At 39.7% G+C, this 17,860-nt stretch overlaps 1 protein-coding gene across 2 annotated transcripts in view; it reads right to left on the bottom strand.

The window, feature by feature from the left end:
* Nucleotides 1–1,333: 1,333 nt before the first annotated feature.
* Nucleotides 1,334–17,860, bottom strand: part of LOC148423856 (partitioning defective 3 homolog B-like) — a 118,281-nt gene continuing 101,754 nt past the window's right edge. Inside the window, exons 25-27 of one of the 2 annotated variants that reach the window (XM_088415659.1) lie at nucleotides 6,075–6,290; nucleotides 4,847–4,973; nucleotides 1,334–3,900 (exon numbers count right to left, since the gene is read on the bottom strand). In XM_088415659.1, the coding sequence (XP_088271785.1) occupies nucleotides 4,856–4,973; nucleotides 6,075–6,290 (334 nt within the window). In that variant the 3' untranslated portion in view covers nucleotides 1,334–3,900; nucleotides 4,847–4,855. The remainder of the gene's footprint in view (nucleotides 3,901–4,846; nucleotides 4,974–6,074; nucleotides 6,291–17,860) is intronic. The other variant, XM_088415658.1, reaches the window with a different exon arrangement.

The raw sequence follows: 17,860 nt of genomic DNA, 5'->3' as shown, positions 1-17,860 counted from the left end.
TTTGACTCGTTTATTAACTCATTCAGTGCCAAGGACGGGAATTCTCGTCTTTTAAAATAGTAATAACACTCGTCAAATATGTTTTTTTTTATGGAAAGGAGCTGACACCCTTCATTAATGCTTACCTACTATAAGCCAATTAGGAACTATAGTGCTAAATGTGACCATTAGATGGCAGTGTTTCCACACTTACAACAGTTATTACCTACATCAATTCTAACTGAAGAATGGAAGTCAATCTTTCAATGGCAGCACCCATATTTACATAAACATAGCAAACAATATTCTGTTGGCCTTTAAAGATGAGGGAAAAAGCTAAATATACTAGAGGTTTTCTTTTCCAATAATGCTTGGCAGTGAAAGAGTTAATCATGGTCTTTTGACATAAACACACACACTCATAAACTTAATGGAACACGGATAGTGCGCAACTTCAAGTATTTATGCCAAAATAAACTCGAACTGCGTCGCGAGGAAAAACAATTGCTTAGAACGCATTCAGCGTGGCACTGGCACTGCGTTCACTGACCGCTCACTATGTGGAAAATCTAAAACACACTTAACCCGCAACAAACATATACGGATACGAAGACAAGAAAATATGAAGAATTTACAAAGATGAGATCGATTCTGTTTAGCTCTAGTTTTGACATTTTCGCCAAACATAGAAAATACCAGATTTTGTCCCTAAAATTAAGGGTGCGTCCTACACCCAGGGTCATCTTATTTTGGGGAATTACGGTAATTATTATCCATTATAATCGGCGTTGAAGTTACACACATCTCCGAAAAATAAAGCGCCAGTGACTCATGCAAATTGAATGCCTTTTACTTCCTGTCCCCATTGGTCAAAAGGTGTGGGATATGCTAATTAAGTCTTGACTGATAAAAGAATTCCCTCGGCCTGTGTGTCTCATTACGACTAACTTCACTGATTGCTGTCCAAGTCCTGCTCCTTTAGCAGCCCGATAACACGGGTAGCCTGGGCAAAATGCTTATTAAACGCAGCCGCATGACCCAGCAGGGCGGCGGCAGCTACCCAAAAAAAACCCTCCAGACTTTGGGCCGCAATCAAAGCAGCCGATCTACTTTTTCTAATTGATAATTAGTTGCGCGCTAATTTGGGCCCCACATCAATCGCTCTTTACAAAGAGACAACTTATCAGCTGCTTAACGGACTAAAAATGGACTCACCTTGTAGAATATGCAAGGCTGGGGGAAAATCACTTCTCTCGACTCAAACTTAATTAACCTTAACAGATGAGCAGAGCAGAGGTTAGAGTGAATACAAAAAAAAAAAAAGCACAGACAACTCTATATGAAGACATCGTAGTTCATGTGTTGTTTAAATGTTTTTAATGCAAAAAAAACGTTATATACATGGATAGAAAATGCGGTTGGGTACTTACAAAAATGACAAGTTACGATACTTGCTTTCATGGATTTTGCAAACAATATATTTCATAAAAATGTCATTATTAAAATTTGTTCCTTCATACACTGGTCTCGGTGAGCCCCAGAGGTCCTAAAAAAAGGACTCTGGTATGTACCTTTAGAATATAACATAACAAAAGCAAAGAGACATGCATATGTTTAGATTTGTGTAAAACATGTTCTTCAACCCTGCACGGTGACATTTGTGAATCTGCAACTCCGTAATGAAACAAACATGCAAACAAACGTGTGAACAAATATAAATGAAGTATTACATAGAGTACAAAGGGTGTCAGAAAAGTTCCAGGACTGTAGTCACAAAAGACAGAGCACCTTGGGGTACCAGTGACCAACTCTCTGGGTTTTTCAAGATCTACCGTAATTTCCCTAATAAACGACGCAACCCTTAATTTTAAGGTCAAATTCTGGTATTTTTTAAGTTAGCGTGTTTAGGATGCACCCGCAGTTTGGCGACAGTGTAAAAACTATATCAAAACAGAATAAATCTCATCCTCTTCCATATTTTCTTGTGTTCTGTTTCGTGTGTTTAGTAAGTGATATATTTGTTGCCGGTTAAGTGTGTTTCAGATGTCCCACATATTCTTTATCACTTGAAGAAAAAAAAGGTGGCCACACCCAAAGGAGCAGCACAATGTCCATTGCAATCAAGGAAAAACTGTGGCAAAAAATGTCCACAAGTACTACAGAGGGCTATTTTTCTTCTTAAAAAAATATCAATTTATGGGTGGCTCGAACAAGCTTAGATGATTTAAGATATGAACGTGGCCATGAAACAAACCAAACTTGTGCCTGAAGGCATTCCTGGGATTTTTCTGACACACCTGGTGGCCATTTGGACTAAACACAGACTTGTAATATAATGGTAGCAAAGTGACAGCAAATAACATTCGCGTCTCTGTAAAGTGGATCATTTCCAAACACTCGTACACTCTCACAGTCATACCGCGATATTTTTTTTTCAGTAATACCTGTAGCGAAGAGAACTATGATTAACCTCGGCACTAAAAATGTATTCCTCCCACTGCAATTTTGTCTCCATTCCGTACTCCAAACTCTCACTCAAACCCTTCTGGGCCACATTTGGGAATCTCGCCCGCCGCCATTTCCTTATACCCCACGCCAACTACGTACCATATCATTTCTTAGCCCTTTAATCGATTTTTGCGTACCCTCTTTGTTTGGCCGATAATGCCATGTGAAATTGCTGCCAAAATGAAATGCTTCATCAAAAGCAATTTCGCTGAAATGCTTTTTTTTTTCGTTATATATGTATTACTCACTGACATTAATACAGCTAAACTAAAAAAAGATGTTAACACAGGCTCAAACGCTTAGTTCGGTGAAGTGACTTTTAGCAAGTGGTTAAATGGTGTGCCAACACTGAGTGGATACTCCAACTCAGTTCCTGTGTGCACTTGAACGCATCGCCCGGCCTCAGATAGGACAGGAGGATCAAGGAAAAAAAAAAAAAATTTTTTTTTTTTTTTTTGCACTTTGCATTCTTTTGTCTTGTTTGGAGTCTATTATCACACATTCAGGTAAAGAGTTGAAACATTCTGCTGAAATCATACTTTGGTGTGCGTAATTCTATTGGCCGTGAAAGGACCAAATTTCATTCGATCTCACGTTATCGAGTGTTTTGAACACAACACTGGTTTTTGGCCTGTTTACAACAGTGGTATGCCCTTTGCATTTTGTCTTCAGAGACAAATATTGAAGCTTGATCGGTTTATGTGTCACTCTTACGACTTTGTTACACGGAGCGACCGAAACTTTTCGTACATGCGCAGATAATTAAAAAAAAAATCATCTAAGAAGCTACGTTAAATTGAACTATCGGTAGTCATTTCATTCTTCACATTAACTGAAGTGGTTAAAACTTTTCACTGCCATGGCGGTAAGTGCAGAAAGACAATCTTTTGCGAGTAAACGTAATCATGTAAAACTTCGGATCTGAATGCTGCGTGTATTTGGCCGCGAAGTAATGTCGAACGAATGAAATCCTTATCGTGGCGTTCATTTGCGAACGAAGCGGTGGTCCAAGCAGCAGACTCACCGACGGAAATTTCCCTCCCGCGAGAGTGGACGCGGCTCTAAAGTGACAGTCGGAGGATGTGCTTTGTTACGGGAGGCAATTATCATGATTTGATAATTGCTTGGCAACGGATTTCAAACGGCTTGCGTTTGATAATGGCAGAAATCGGAGCGCCGTCATCAGAAACTTTCGTTTTTCCGCGGCTCATTGCAGCACGCGTTACAGCATTGTGTTAAAAAAACAAACAAACAAACAAAAAAAAACACTTTGTATTTTTTCCTGGCTGAATACCGACCTACACAGCGGCGGTCATGGCGTTCTTTTGTCTCGGGTTGGTTTGGTGTTGATGTTGCTGTCGTCCAGTCTCCCCGGGGTAGCCATATTGTTCCGGACCGGGATCCGCAAGGTGCCTGTCGGAATAGTTTTCTCTTACATAAGAAAAGTGATTTCTGAACGGAATTCTGTGGCTTCATTGGTGAGTTGGGGAATAATATCATTTGCATAATTTTAGCATAAATTTAACCCAAGGCAGTGGAGGTTTCAATCAGAGGGATTCAAAATACAAGATGGTAAGGGAAATGAATAGAAGTGCTTGTAGCGTTGCCGAAAAGATGAATTTCGTTGTGTTCTAAAGGGACAGTGCGGCAATTGAATCCATTTCCAGGATAACTTAGAAGTACAACAAAGCTAAATGCAGCACTACCTGCACATAAAAAATAATAACCAAGTTAGACTCCCTAAAAAAGTATAATACTGTATTTTGAAAAATGTATTTAGGGCAAAAGATCCTACCCTGATATTGACTCATTCAATCCCAAAAGCATTTTTATACATATTTACACAGTACAGACATTCACTAATGGTACCACATTTTCCACACTGTAAGGCGCAACCTCAATTAATGACATATTTTAAGACTTTTCCCATATATAAGGTGCACCGGATTATAAGGCGCACCCTCAATTAATGACATATTTTAAAACGTTTTCAATCACAACATAGTAATACTCAAAGAAATAACAATAATAACTCAAATAATAACTCTAAACTCTCAATAGCATAATAACTCCATGTCAATATGAGCAACCTTGTTCAACTGTAAACACACAAAATAAACAGGTAAAGCTTACTTTATCGGTTCATTCCCCATCTACAATCTCAATATTGATCCATATATAAGGCGCACCTGATTATGAGGCGCACCATCAGTTTAAAAAAAAAAAGGTTCCAGGTGCGCCTTATAGTGCAGAAAATACAGTACTTATGTTCATTGAAGGTGCACCTTATAACCCGATACGCCTTATAGTGCAGAAAACCGGATAATCAAATTTTCGATTAAGATGAACGGTTACCCACAAGTTGAATTCACCTGTAAGCTCCTCCACCGGTGTTTCCGCGCGTCATTGTGTCGTAACGCAATCCCCGAAGCGGCGGGGTGGGTGATGGGGGCACATCTTGTCGCAAAGGTCCTCTCTGCTGCGAGCTGAGGGCACAAAACAAGCACTGAGTCAAAGAATGCCAAGGACGGAACTAGTATTACCACTTTTATTAGCAGGAATCCCACTTAGTGGTGGCTAAATATGCAACGCACAGCAAAGTGCATCTGAAAAGTTGTAGGACTCCGGTCAAAAAAGATACAGTATATTTTAAATCCAAACGATGAGTTTTTATTGTCATCACTCTGGAACATAAAACTATGGCATGAGATCTGTGCGGTGAACTATTTTTGACACGACTTGATATTCCTAGTCTCTGTGACAGGTTGTCAAGCAAAAAGAAGAGTGAGTGATGAGGCCCATGAGACCAGACTTGCAAGGGAGACTCATCACCGGTGATGATTCAAAGATCTTTAACTCATTCAGTTCCAAAGACATATGTTTACTTTTTTTTTTACATAAAGTCATCAATTACCTTAGTACTTTACTTACCAAAAATCTCCACTTTAGTACCTAATTGCCTAAAGTACATGATCACTTTAGTATTCACATTCGAAAAACAGTTGGGTCAAAAACAACCCGAATGGATCAAAAAGGACCGGACAAAAATTTACGTCTATTTGACCCAACTTTCCGGGCTCTTTTTATACAAAACAACCCAGTTTTTGAGCCAGACAGCAAGAGTTGGGTCCAATTAATGTAAATATTGGGTTGGTCCTTTTTGACCCACAATTGGGTTACTTAAACCCAACTCTTTTTAGAGTGTAATTACAAAAGTAATTGTTTACTTACATACTTAATTACCTATAATATTTGATTACCTCAGCATGTAATTTATTTAGTAACTGACATTTCTAGATTGTCGAATAAAAAACATAAATAAGGGGAATGAATGTCTGAACTTCTGAACTTAAAAAAAAAAAAAAAGACATGTCTCTGGGAATGAATGAATATGACCTGGAGATCAAAAGTCAGAGCGCTCAGCGGAAGAGTCTCTTTTAGCGGAAGAGAGCAAAAAAAAAAAAAAAAAAAAAAAAAAAAAAGAGGAGCATCACAGGCGCAGAAGCAGTCCTGAAACTTTTCTGACACGCCTTGTACATTGCGTAATGAGGACCATGAGTGAAAAAGAAAACGTTGCATTCAATTACCTCGGGTGGGGGTAAAATCCAGAGTCAACTCCCCGAGGGTCACCTGGACGTGAGTAAGGCTGGCTAGAGGGGTAGCTGGAGAATGATGAAGGGGGCTGCAAGTTGGGGTTAGGGTAGGACGGTGCCTTGTGGTAACCTTGCGGAGCCTGGGGAGCGCCCACGTAATGACCCGACCAAGGATGCATGGTATACTCAGCTGGATCCAATGGACCTCGTCTGGGAAAGGGAAGATGACAAATGAGCGATGAGGACAACGCCGACTTACCATTTAACACGTGGGAAGTTCATTTTTTAGTAAACTATCTTGTTGCGCTGAAACCCAAGCAGGGTAAGACGTCCATTATTATGAGGGCAGATCAGAATACATCTGTCATTAACTGTCAGCCATTTTAGAGCATTTTGACAATATCAATACCCAAAGGACTTTGTTTTTTTATTGCTGCTTTTACTACAGAACAATTAATAAAACAGGCATAGGCAAACGATGGCCCGGGGGCCATATGTGGCCCACTAAACTTTTTAATCCATACTGCTAAACTTTGACAAATGATCAATCAGGAGAGTCAATGAATGAGTCAATGAATATTTACAGGGAACTTTTGTAATGCTTTGGGTAATTTTCGATTGAAATTAAAGCATGTTTTTTTAAGATAGCCCACATTTTTTTCTCTTATGAGGTGGATTATCAAAATACTTCATCCATCTCCTCCTGGTCCAATTCTGTGGTCAAATTTTAGAATCCTTCGTGGCAGCCATCGGGTCAAAAGGTTTGTGGTTTCGGGTCAAAAATGTATGCTCCCTTTTCACCAGAAGCTAACTAATTAACTAAAAAAAATGTGTGATTCTACCTTTTTGTGAACTTTTTTTTAACCCTTTCAGTGCCATGGACGAGAATTCTCATCTTTTAAAATAGTAATAGCAATAATAAAGAGGAAAATTCTCATCAAATATGCTTTTTTTATGGAGGGTAGCTGACACTCTTGACTAATGCTTACCTAATATAAGCCAACTGAGCAATGTAGTGATAACTACGACCATTAGATGGCAGTGTTTCCAGACACAGATATTACCTACATGGAATTCGACTCTCCTCATATGTCCAGTGCTACCAAATTATTTGTTTTGAGAGATTTATGGCATTTTCCAGCAGCTGTTGCAGACGACTCTCCTGAAAGTAAACCTGTCCCCATATCAGTCAGCCAGTCTGTGACCTACTGTTTGGCCTGGCCCTGATGACGTCACCAAGGCAGAGATAAGGGCAAGGAGGCCGGGCAGATGTACAACTGCATTATGATCCAGCAACAGTGCACATATGGGAGCCGCGTGCATAAAAACAAATGGCTGCAGCAAACATGGGAAGAACACTGCTCACGTCCTACTGAGAGCAAACCGCAAAACACAATATTTGCCTTCCAGTGGCTACATTGTTGCCACAACTGTTAAGCTGTTTAAAATTTTACATTATTTTACGAATATGGCAAAGCTCTAGTGTGGCTAATAGTCTAAAAAAAAAAAAAAAAAAAAAACCTAGGACGCAAGAAATGAAACTTCACATCGAGACTTAATAGTATAAATAATATTAATGGTAATGTAATCATGATCATAAAAAAAGCTAAATGGTTGTTTCAGTCTTATGAGAGTGGCCATATTGGTAATGGAGTGGAAATCCAGTTTGAATCTGTGGGGAATCCATTGCAAATCCAGCGGCAAGTTTGGAATTCTCCCCCCAGGAACCGAGTCAAGACTGCACAGCAGCTGGGGATTATGGGGCAATAATGAGAGTGGAAGCCATTACCGGCTGGTATTTACACACACATGCATGCATTCAAGCACATACGCACACAATTGTTGCAGTGTGCCAAGTAAAAGCGTAGTGCCGCAGTAACTTATAGAAACCTCTAATTAAACTTTCCGAGTCACACCCTTCAACCTGAAAAAAATTGTGAGCGGCATGTATGTGAGGAGTTATAGAAAACAGCATCTAGAGTTAGAGTTGTTTTTACAAAGTATGGACCGATATCACGGGTGAAAATGACTTCACTAATGCAATGCTTATGATTGTAAAAGCTTGCCATTTTTGGGGTCTCCTGAAAAATAATGAAGATATGAGGATTCTGCCCGACGCCAACGGTGATGGACTGTTTGCTACGTGTTTTGTTATTTTCTTCCCCCACGTCTCTATCGTCTTCGTGTTGCCTGTAAACTTTGTTGGTGGCCTGTTGCGTTGAATTCATAATTCCTATGGCGCTATTTTGGTTTTTCGGTTCAAGAAAGGGATAGTAAATTCACAGACAAGACCAAGGGACTTGGTCTTTTGTAAGGGTTGATTAAGAATAAACTTTGCTTAAACCTTTACAGCCACTGCTGAAATTCTAACGAATCCCTAAATTTCTCAAAAAAACCTGAAAATTCTTGCCTGGTTAGGACTTAAAAATAGAAAAACGTGTTCCTAATAAAGGCCATTTATACGTGTTTGTACTATCGGCTGAATGCGGCCGCTGTGCCCAGTAAAGGGTAAAGGTGGCCTAAATGTTACATAGAGGCATTTTGTGAATTCAAAGAATCTTCTGTGTCATCTTGCTCAGAAAGAAGGGGAACAGAGAAGTGTCATGTTGAAACTGTTGAATATTTTGGCTTGTGAATGCTGATTTTGCGGGCTCACGTCCGTCGATCGGGGTTTAGTACGGTTGCTCTTTCTCAGCCTGCGTAATGTTATGAAACTTCACATCAAAAAACGTTCGGCAAAAATGCGGAAACACGAAGCCAAGTAGGCGTCCTGTCAGCAATGCCAGCGAAGGACTGCCCGACTCTCTGAGATAAGCTAAAAATTAGCCTAGGTTCTTCAATTCTTTTCTTTCTTTCTATTATCTGTCAGTCTGGCACAATAGTGCCTCTCACAGGTCAGTATTTGTACTACAACTGCGGGAGGAAGCTGGAGAAAAGTTTCAAAGAAATCTATGCAAACACGCATACAAAAGAATCAAGTACAAAAACCCCATATGAAGGTGGGGAAAACATTGGTCGAAGAGTTGAAGGGATAACCGGTAATACAGCTTGCTAAGCCGTGGACTCAGACAGTGTTTTGCAGTAACGTGAGACTTTCTCCTTTTGGTGGATTTCAGGTTTGCGATGGATTTGAGAGTAAACACAGGAGTTGTTATATAACCTCGGCACCAGCCTCTCGAACGCACCGACTTTCACTTACTCTTGTAATAGTGCTGTCCGCAGCTGTTACCTCCAAGTAAACATATGGGCGCTCGCACATATGCGCAAACATCAATCTTCTCAGACTGTTTTTCACCAAACAAGCATACGTTTAAAGAAGGCGGAAACAAACAAAATGAAGTAAGTTGATTAAAAAAGAAACAACAGATAGAGAGTGGGAAAAGGATGGTAGAGTGGAGAGCCAGAAAATTGCGTGTGCATGAGAGGGAGCTAAAGTGTAAAACTACAAAGCAAAAACAAAACCAAAATGATTTCGCCTTTCCGGTGTTATTTCTTGTAATAAATATGGCTTCTGGGATATAATGTCGCAGCGGTTCACTTTCCTAATGCGGCGCTCTAGTGTTTTAATCCCTGAGGCAGCAGACTCCAAATAACATGGCGATAAAAATCTACTTTCTGTTATCTATTGCTCATCACTGCTACGTTTAGTATAACATAAATCCCTTTACGCCGTGTGCTGCGATGGTAGGAGAGAAAAACGATGCGCATACAGAATGCAATTTAAAGTGTAATTCAAACTTTGATTTTTTCCCCCCCTCATACGCACTGGGCAGGCAGAATCGCAGAGAGAAACGGCTTCCAGTATGATTGGCAGGTGCCTTTGTTGACTAAACTAAACCACACTAAGCCGCCGCGTGAAAACCCGAGCCAGGTATGGAATTAGGAATCTTGGACTGTATGTGTGAGTTGTGACAAAACCTAATCTCGGCGAATGAAAAAACATTACGGGTGACACCTGAAGCAGGAGAGATAGGCAGAAGCCAAATAAGACATTAAGCTATTTTGCTACTTATGGCTAAGTGATTGCACACTGGTTGTGTTTGTCCGATTGAGTGTCAGAGATGGTTTCTTGTTAGTTCAGCTGCCAGGGAGATTTGTGTTGGTGTTTTGGTGCTGGGAGCCCTTAAACCTGCCTTGATCCTTGACCTCGCCAAGTCACGAGAAACTCCATTAGCTCCTAACTAACACTTACATAGGTCAAAGTCTAGAGGATAGTATCAAGAAGGAATTAAGAGTAAGAGCAAATGCACAGAAATGAAGGCAAAGTGTGAGCAAAAACTAACAAACACGGCTGGTGTCACCAATGACTTCAACATGTTCCCATTTATGATAGCACCATGGTGCTTCATGATTGTATGTTGTTGATATCGTCTGAAAATTGAGTCAACTTCCTTTGTTGGACCCTAAGCACCAGTTGGTACAAAAACAGGACCGTTTTGGGGTCTCCAACATGCCACAAAACTCAACATGGTCTGCAAATATAATATAGACTAATAGAATATAGTCAATGATCTCTACCCATAAGTTGTGGTCTTTGAAACAAATTTACTAGCTAAAAGTGCGGGTTTGAGTTAGCATGGTTTGTTAAGTGATCAGTATGAACAGCAGCGTGCAGAGTCACTGACGTCTATTTGGAGCACTCACAGGCTAATTTATGCTACACACAGCGATAACGGAGTCCGAGCCATCGGTAAACACTGGCAACAGGTGACTTATGTGAGTGTAAATAGCAGCGTAATGAAATTGGGTGCTAGCGTTCAGTATCATGTATCAACAGCAAGAAAATTCTTGAATCACTTGAGGTCTCGTTTCAGTCCTCCTCTCATAACAAACAGGATGCACGGAGAAGTCATAAGTACTTATACTCAATACTGAATTGAACACGGAAATGATCATCTTGATGTGAACCAGCCATTTTTGGAGAATTACAGTACTCAAATTTTGCTATTCGGTGACAACTTGTGGAATTTCCCAATAGAGCCCAAAATAGGAAATGCGTAGTCAAAGCCAGTCAAACTGTAAATTTGTTTGTAATGTGGGTCTAAAATGGTGTCAACATCTGTTATCAGACACATTTTTAATTAAATACCATAGAAGGCCACAGATTATTTTCTTGACCAGTGTAAGCCATATTCATTCCAAAAGTGGTCAATCTGAGATGACAACAGTGGAACAGAAACAACAGTGGATGCATCCACAAAATTTTAAGGAAAAGAACTGTATACTACTAATACTTACATGTATCAGTTTTTTTTTTTTTAACTTCACTGTGGAGAGAGAAAACACTGAAAATGAGATGGAGAAAACACTGATACCAATAAAAATGGAGCAAATGCAGCTGGAGAACAGAGGAACAAAGGCAAAAGTTCATCCATATTAAAGGTCACCAGGCTGAGACGGTCAATTGAAGTTTAAATGTAAAAGAAAAAAAAAAGAAAAACACTTGAAGGGCCCTCTACTTGTCTTTGTCAATAAAGGTCTTTCAAATATGATTAATTCACCAAGAAATTATGAATCACAAAGTGGCCTGTCCAGGAAACTAACATGATTACATTCTCTAGCGAATAGAAGAGTGTGCACATATACAGACGCGCATGCTGGTATCAGGTTTACGTGTGTGTGTATGTGAGTACATTTCAGTGTGTGAGGTTCAATGTAAGGAGAAAACTGCAAAAAAGAATACAGCCCACAGAAAATGAATACAAAACGTATTCGATAAAGGAAAGAAAAGAGAGAAGGACGGAGGACAAATCCATTATAGGAAAGAGCGAGGAAGCGGGAATGAGGACCTTCCAGATGGTAGGAGACTGTTGCCTCGGAAACACAGAAGAGGGCAAAACAATGGAGATTTGGAGTGATGGTTCACAAAACATCATAAAGGAAATGCGGCTTGGAAATTGATTGCTGAAATTACCACCAAAAACTAAGAGAAACCAAGTTATACAGATACCGTATTTTTCTGGGTACAAGTTTTCTTCCTCATTTTCAACCCCCATATTAGGGGGGTTGACTTATAATCGCAAAACTCAAAAAAGACCAATTTTGCCCACACATCTGTGCTTGAATAACATTAACTTGAATGCGAAATAAGTAATATCATGTCGTATAGAAGGCTTAAAGTGATTTTATATACCTCTAGTTCAATATCGTGTGCAACTGTTTTAGATAAAAAATGCACTTTCGGCAAGTGTTGCCTAATTACTTCTTTGTTGTTAAGGTTGTGTGGATAATTTTTTTCAGCGAACTTTGATGCATTATGAAAAGGAAAACACGGCTTGACTCATCTCCTTCAGCCCTTAGACAAGTGCTTAAACAAGTTGGCATGGATGTTGGCAGGTGGGGGGAGAAACAGTGAAGGGCAACCTTCCACGCGCTAAACTCACAACAATCGTCACTTGGGTAAAGAACATCCCAAGTACGATGATCAGCAAATCATCTCTGAAGACCTTCATTCCAAACAAATTGGAGGGGTCCAAAGACCCATGGAAGAGTAATGAGGATATTTGACCAATTAATGAGGACATTCCTTCACACTTGTCTTGTTTCCACCCCATTCCCTCCCCCATAACCGCAACGGTATGTTATTCTATATACAATGAAGAAATCTATCTAAAAGTACCATGATTTTGTCATTTCAATAACACACACCATCTTTTATAACTGGACAGCCATTTGTAAAATTCACCCAAACTGAAGTGAAAAAGTTGGGTTGACTTATAAGCGAGGTCGACTTGTACTCGGATAAATACGGTAAATGAAATCGAGAGTTAGAAAGATTAAAATTGCTTCTGTTCCTCAAGTGGATTCGATTATAAAGGTTTGTATAAGAGCAGCAAAAAGGTAAGTCAAGAGCACTTTTGGAGAAAGCAAATAATTGCCCTTAATTGCATGAATCATAAGGTTTCATTATGTGGAGGAAAAAAGCCACAGCTGGAGCAAAATGAGTGGTAACCTGACATTTGACGGTTACTGTATGTTTACACAGACGTTGTGCTAAAAATAAAAAGAAACATCTACTTTTTTTCCCAGTTATAATAGCATAGCAAGGTACACAGGTAGTGCAAACGCATTCCAACTTCTTGACGTTAAAAATGAATTGTTTCAAGCTTGTTTGCCGCAAAACATAAACTGTATGTGTGCGTCATAAGAAAAAAGACGGGTAGTGTTACTGAGATCATTTTCACAGTTGGTATCATCAAGAAGAGTAATTAAATGAAAAAAAAAGCTTGTCATTTATTCTATACTGTAACAAAAGTATCCGTGTGAATTTTGTGATACCAGTGGGTTTCCTTTGGTGCATTTGGGCTTGAAAATATCATACCTAACCACTTAGACAGTTTAGTTGGTGACTTCCAGAAACGTCGTAAAATCCATTACTTGTACCATGATCAATAAACGTACCTCAATAATTTCACATCTTGAACCAATAAAGTCCCTGCTAAATCTAATAGTTTCAAGCTGGGGCGTTTTGCTCAGAGTGTGATGACTTGATAAAAATTGCTTGTGAAATTACAAAACCGCAAAATAGCTCAGCTACTAATTTGGTACATGAAGAAGAACTTTAAAATAGTTTGTACAGGTTGAGGAAAAACCCTGCCAAGCAGGTGAGCTCATTTCCTGGAGAGACCTTGACATAAGCAAAGAGACCACAAACGAATGTATGCTGTTTGCATGGTTCACAGCCAAGACTGCTTCTGATTTTAAGGTGAAAATAGAAGTGTTATATTATACTACCAGGTTTGCCTGGTATTATATTTTTGAAAACAATTGTGCTTTTGTGCACATTTCAGACAAGCTAAATCCAATTGTCTAATCTCATCCGACCAATTTTTATTTTTTTTAATGTGTCTTCAAGAGGGTCACAGGTGAGCTGAAAACTATCCAGGCTGACCAGCGATCTCCCAATCGTAGTACAGAGGCCAAACGGGCATGTGCTTCTTCTTGGGCACAAACTTCATTTTCACCGTGCATCAGACTGGTGAGCGGCCGCTAACTCTCCTCGCAGCCCCAAGCACAGCCCAATTCCCAGAATGCAAGCTTTCTTAAATGGCCACGCTAATTTTGTTTTCCCATTCCCCCATATACCTGCTCAGCCCCCCCCCCCCCCACATGCACAGCTCTCTCACTCACAGCCACAAGCACACAGCCTGTAAGAGTCGCAAAGAGTTCTTGCCAAAACGCCCTGATATAATGCAAAAACTGACCAGCAGTGGTTTAGTTTTATGCAAAATGCCTTCATTTGAGCCTGAACAAGACCGAGTATTAGGCTGTTAGATTGCTTTACACTCCATGTTAGGAGTGAGCATGGGAGTGTTATTGCAGTACATCGGGTAGCCACTGCTGAAGAGTGAAGGGCTTTAAAAAAAAAAACGTGCACAGAACCCAGAAAAAGTGAAGCGTAATTGGCAAGGGAAAACTGTAACTGTATTATTAGTTGTGCGTCAACTTTTTTTTTTTTTTTTACTTTGATATTTAAACTTTTGGGAACAATCTTTGGCAACGAGTAAAAACATATGAGGCACAGGATAGGGTCAAAAGAGGGTCCTTTTAGAGTCTTGTATATAGCGAACAAACAACAGGGTCTTGATGAGTCCAGAGATGCAGGAAAAAAAAAAAAAAACTGTGGACAATGGAGTTGCTTATGTAGTGGTTGTAAAGTGGTCTGGGAAAATTTCAGGCCTGGTTGGGAGGTCTTGTCAAGAGAGATTGAGAGAGGCCGAAAGAGTGAGGGAAATTCCGTTTTGTTTCTCCCCTAAACAGGAGCGTAGAATGCCCTTAAAAAAAAAAAAAAATCCAGAACTTAGAGAGCGCAAGGAAGAAGTGCTTGAAGGGAAGGCGATTTTGCAAGAAAATACAGAGGTAAACAATTGGAATACAATTAAAAGAGACATAGAGGGAGATGGATACACTAAACAGCATGCGGTTCTCATGAGTAATAATGAAATTATCATTCTAATGAGGAAATGACAGCCTTCCCAGAGACCTGAACGACATGGCTGACTGGTGAGTTAAATCCAATAAGAGTGATAACAAGGAAAAATGGGACAGGGTGTTTGGCTAATCTAATTGGGTCAAACCTGTATTTCAAACAACAGATCGCTATCAACAACAGAAATCCACATAGATAACAATGTAATTGAATAAAAAGTTGATGTGCTTTGAAAGTCATACACAACTTAAGGCAGGACAAACAAGACATTTGAGTAAATCAATCAATATTGTGAAACAAAACATCAGAGGATACGACACGCCTTGAGAAACAAAAGCTACGTTATTAGCGCGTTCCCATGCGATTGGCACATCAGAGGCACCAAAGTTCGAGGGGGCTTTTAGAAAGAAGTCGCCGAAGCGCGACGTGCCGTGTCAGAAGTGCACATTCGCAGCCATTGCGGCTTGCCCCATCGAGATGATCAGATATGTGGAGACGTCTCGCAACAACGATAATGTTTGTCGCCGCAAAAGGGCAGAAAGCTAAACTTCCCACTCCGGTCACGTCTGGTAGCGTACCGTACCAGTGGCGACTAATGACTTCATCCATGGGCTTGGGAATCCAAAGACCCAAGGCAATGACCGAGAAGCCATTCTATTTCAAGCGGATTTGAAAGCCCTAATTTTCAGGTGGAATCGCCACATGTTGATTTAGCTTGGATGGCTGTTTACAGTTGAAACAGGCTCTCAACAAGGGGACTATTGTTCCAGTATAATGCAACACTGTGAGATAAAAGTGGAGAAGTGTGAGAAACTGGTAATATACACATAGAGGGTGTGATGTGGAGGAGGTGAAATGGTGGAGTGACAGCAGGAAGAAAATGGCAGAGATAAGGATGACATTGTATCCATTTCCTCACATCTCCTCCTTTTGCGGTTATAGTTTTATATGCATGCTGACTCGTATGCTTTTTTTTATTTTAATTTTTATGATTATTATAATTATGACTCTTCTTATTAATGGAAAACATGTAGTAGGACCAGATATGTTGTGAACTTCTTCCTACTCCTTTGAGCAAAAATCTGTTATTATATAGTGATCCTTTCTTTAGAATCAGCAACAAATGAGTCAGAAGGCCAAAATCGTGTCTAATTTACATAAGGATTGACATATTTTTATACTTCAAGCCACTTGAATATTTTTTTACCTGTTTCAGACTAGCCTGCAGCATGTATAGCTCCTGTAAATTGATTTATATTGCTTTTTTTGTTCATGTTAAAAAGGATATCATTTTGTGAGATTTTTTTGTTTGCATTAACCTAAGCTGACTGCTATAACGCAGAGCCATGAGGTTGTATTAAGCACACCTGTAAATCGCTTTTTTGTACAGTGTGTTTAGTACACGTTAAATAGGAGCGGCGATAAATAGCTCAAAGCACTTTTTTTTGGACAAATTGTTCAGTATCTGCGGTGATAATGAGGCCGGTATCAAGTCCAAGCGACAGGGTCGCCTACTCAAAAAGGCTGAGTTCAACAGGCCAAAAATGGGGTGTGTGAAGCATACCAAAAATTGTATCCTAGTGTTATTGATGAAATAATTTAATTATTATCAAAAGCATAATTAGTCACCACATTTTGGTCCGTGACAAAACATAAATGTGGAGTGAAGAAGACTTTCGACTGTTGCTGTTTCTTTTCAATGCAACTGTCGTCTCCCCCAACCCGGAATGCAAATGGAAATGTCTCATTCATGGTCCGCCACACTATCAGCACACAATATTAGCCGTGACTTCACATAACTTTGCGGAGTTGCTCCAAGCAGGGAAGAATTTATTATCATTACAAAGGTGCTAAATGGAGCAGACAGAAAAAAAAAAAAGTTCTTTGCAAGAAATCCTTTGCGCTCAAAATCTTTCCACCTTGGTGGAGGTCAGTGCGCTCGCAAGTAGCTTTCTAGTCGTGAAAGCATGAGCCTGAGACGGCGTCCTGTATGTGTGAGCGTGCGCGTGTCCAATTTCTCCAGGCTTTTCAAAGCGACAGCTAGACCCCCTAACTATCATCACTGCTCTCAGCCCCATCTGCTAAAGTCATCACCAGCACAGACACTCTTGCCTCACTCTTGCTTACGCACACATGCGCACACACACACGCAGGGAAGAGGTGTGAAAAAGCCATCCTTCGACATTTTTAACTGAGATGAGAACCGGACTAGAAATATTCTTATGCTCACTTATTCCTTTAAATCGTGTATGATAGCAAGCAAACATAAAGTACACGAAAGTGATATTTGAGTACAATTAAATGTATAAAAGAAATTAACAATGGTGGAAGTTAAACACTCAAAGGATATTAAACACTTTAAGTATCAGATTGAACGTACTTAGATCTCACAGTATTTATCACATTAATAGACATTTAATTATTTTAAAAAAGTAAGCATTTCATGTTTTGATGATGTATTTATTTCATTTAATCTTATATTTATGTGGTATTTACCATATTTTTAGACTATAAGCTGCACTGGACTTTAAGCAGCACCAACAAAAACAAAAAAAGAAAAGCAAAGCATTCCTTTCTGCCACGTATAGGCCGCACTGGACTATAAGCTGCAGGTCGTAACATCTGATATTTCCACAGAAAATGGTACATGGAAATTTTTTCAATGTTTGTTTATATGTAAAACTTGTTCTTTGTTTTATAAATAAAAGAACGCATTAACATTTTTCCCACATAACGCCGACATACTCAGGTGGTTAGAATACTGCACCAACACAACAGTAACACAATTCATTGTGTTTATTAGTGATGAGGGATCCCTGGCAGCGAGTAAAATAGCAGTTCAAACTGAAAA

Source organism: Hippichthys cyanospilos, chromosome 5, assembly GCF_059441005.1.
Source record: "Hippichthys cyanospilos isolate Australia breed blue-spotted pipefish chromosome 5, RoL_Hcya_1.0, whole genome shotgun sequence".
In the NCBI taxonomy this organism is placed as follows: Eukaryota; Metazoa; Chordata; class Actinopteri; order Syngnathiformes; family Syngnathidae; genus Hippichthys; species Hippichthys cyanospilos.
Note: the sequence above shows the minus strand (reverse complement) of the source record. Positions and strands in the feature narration are given on the sequence as shown.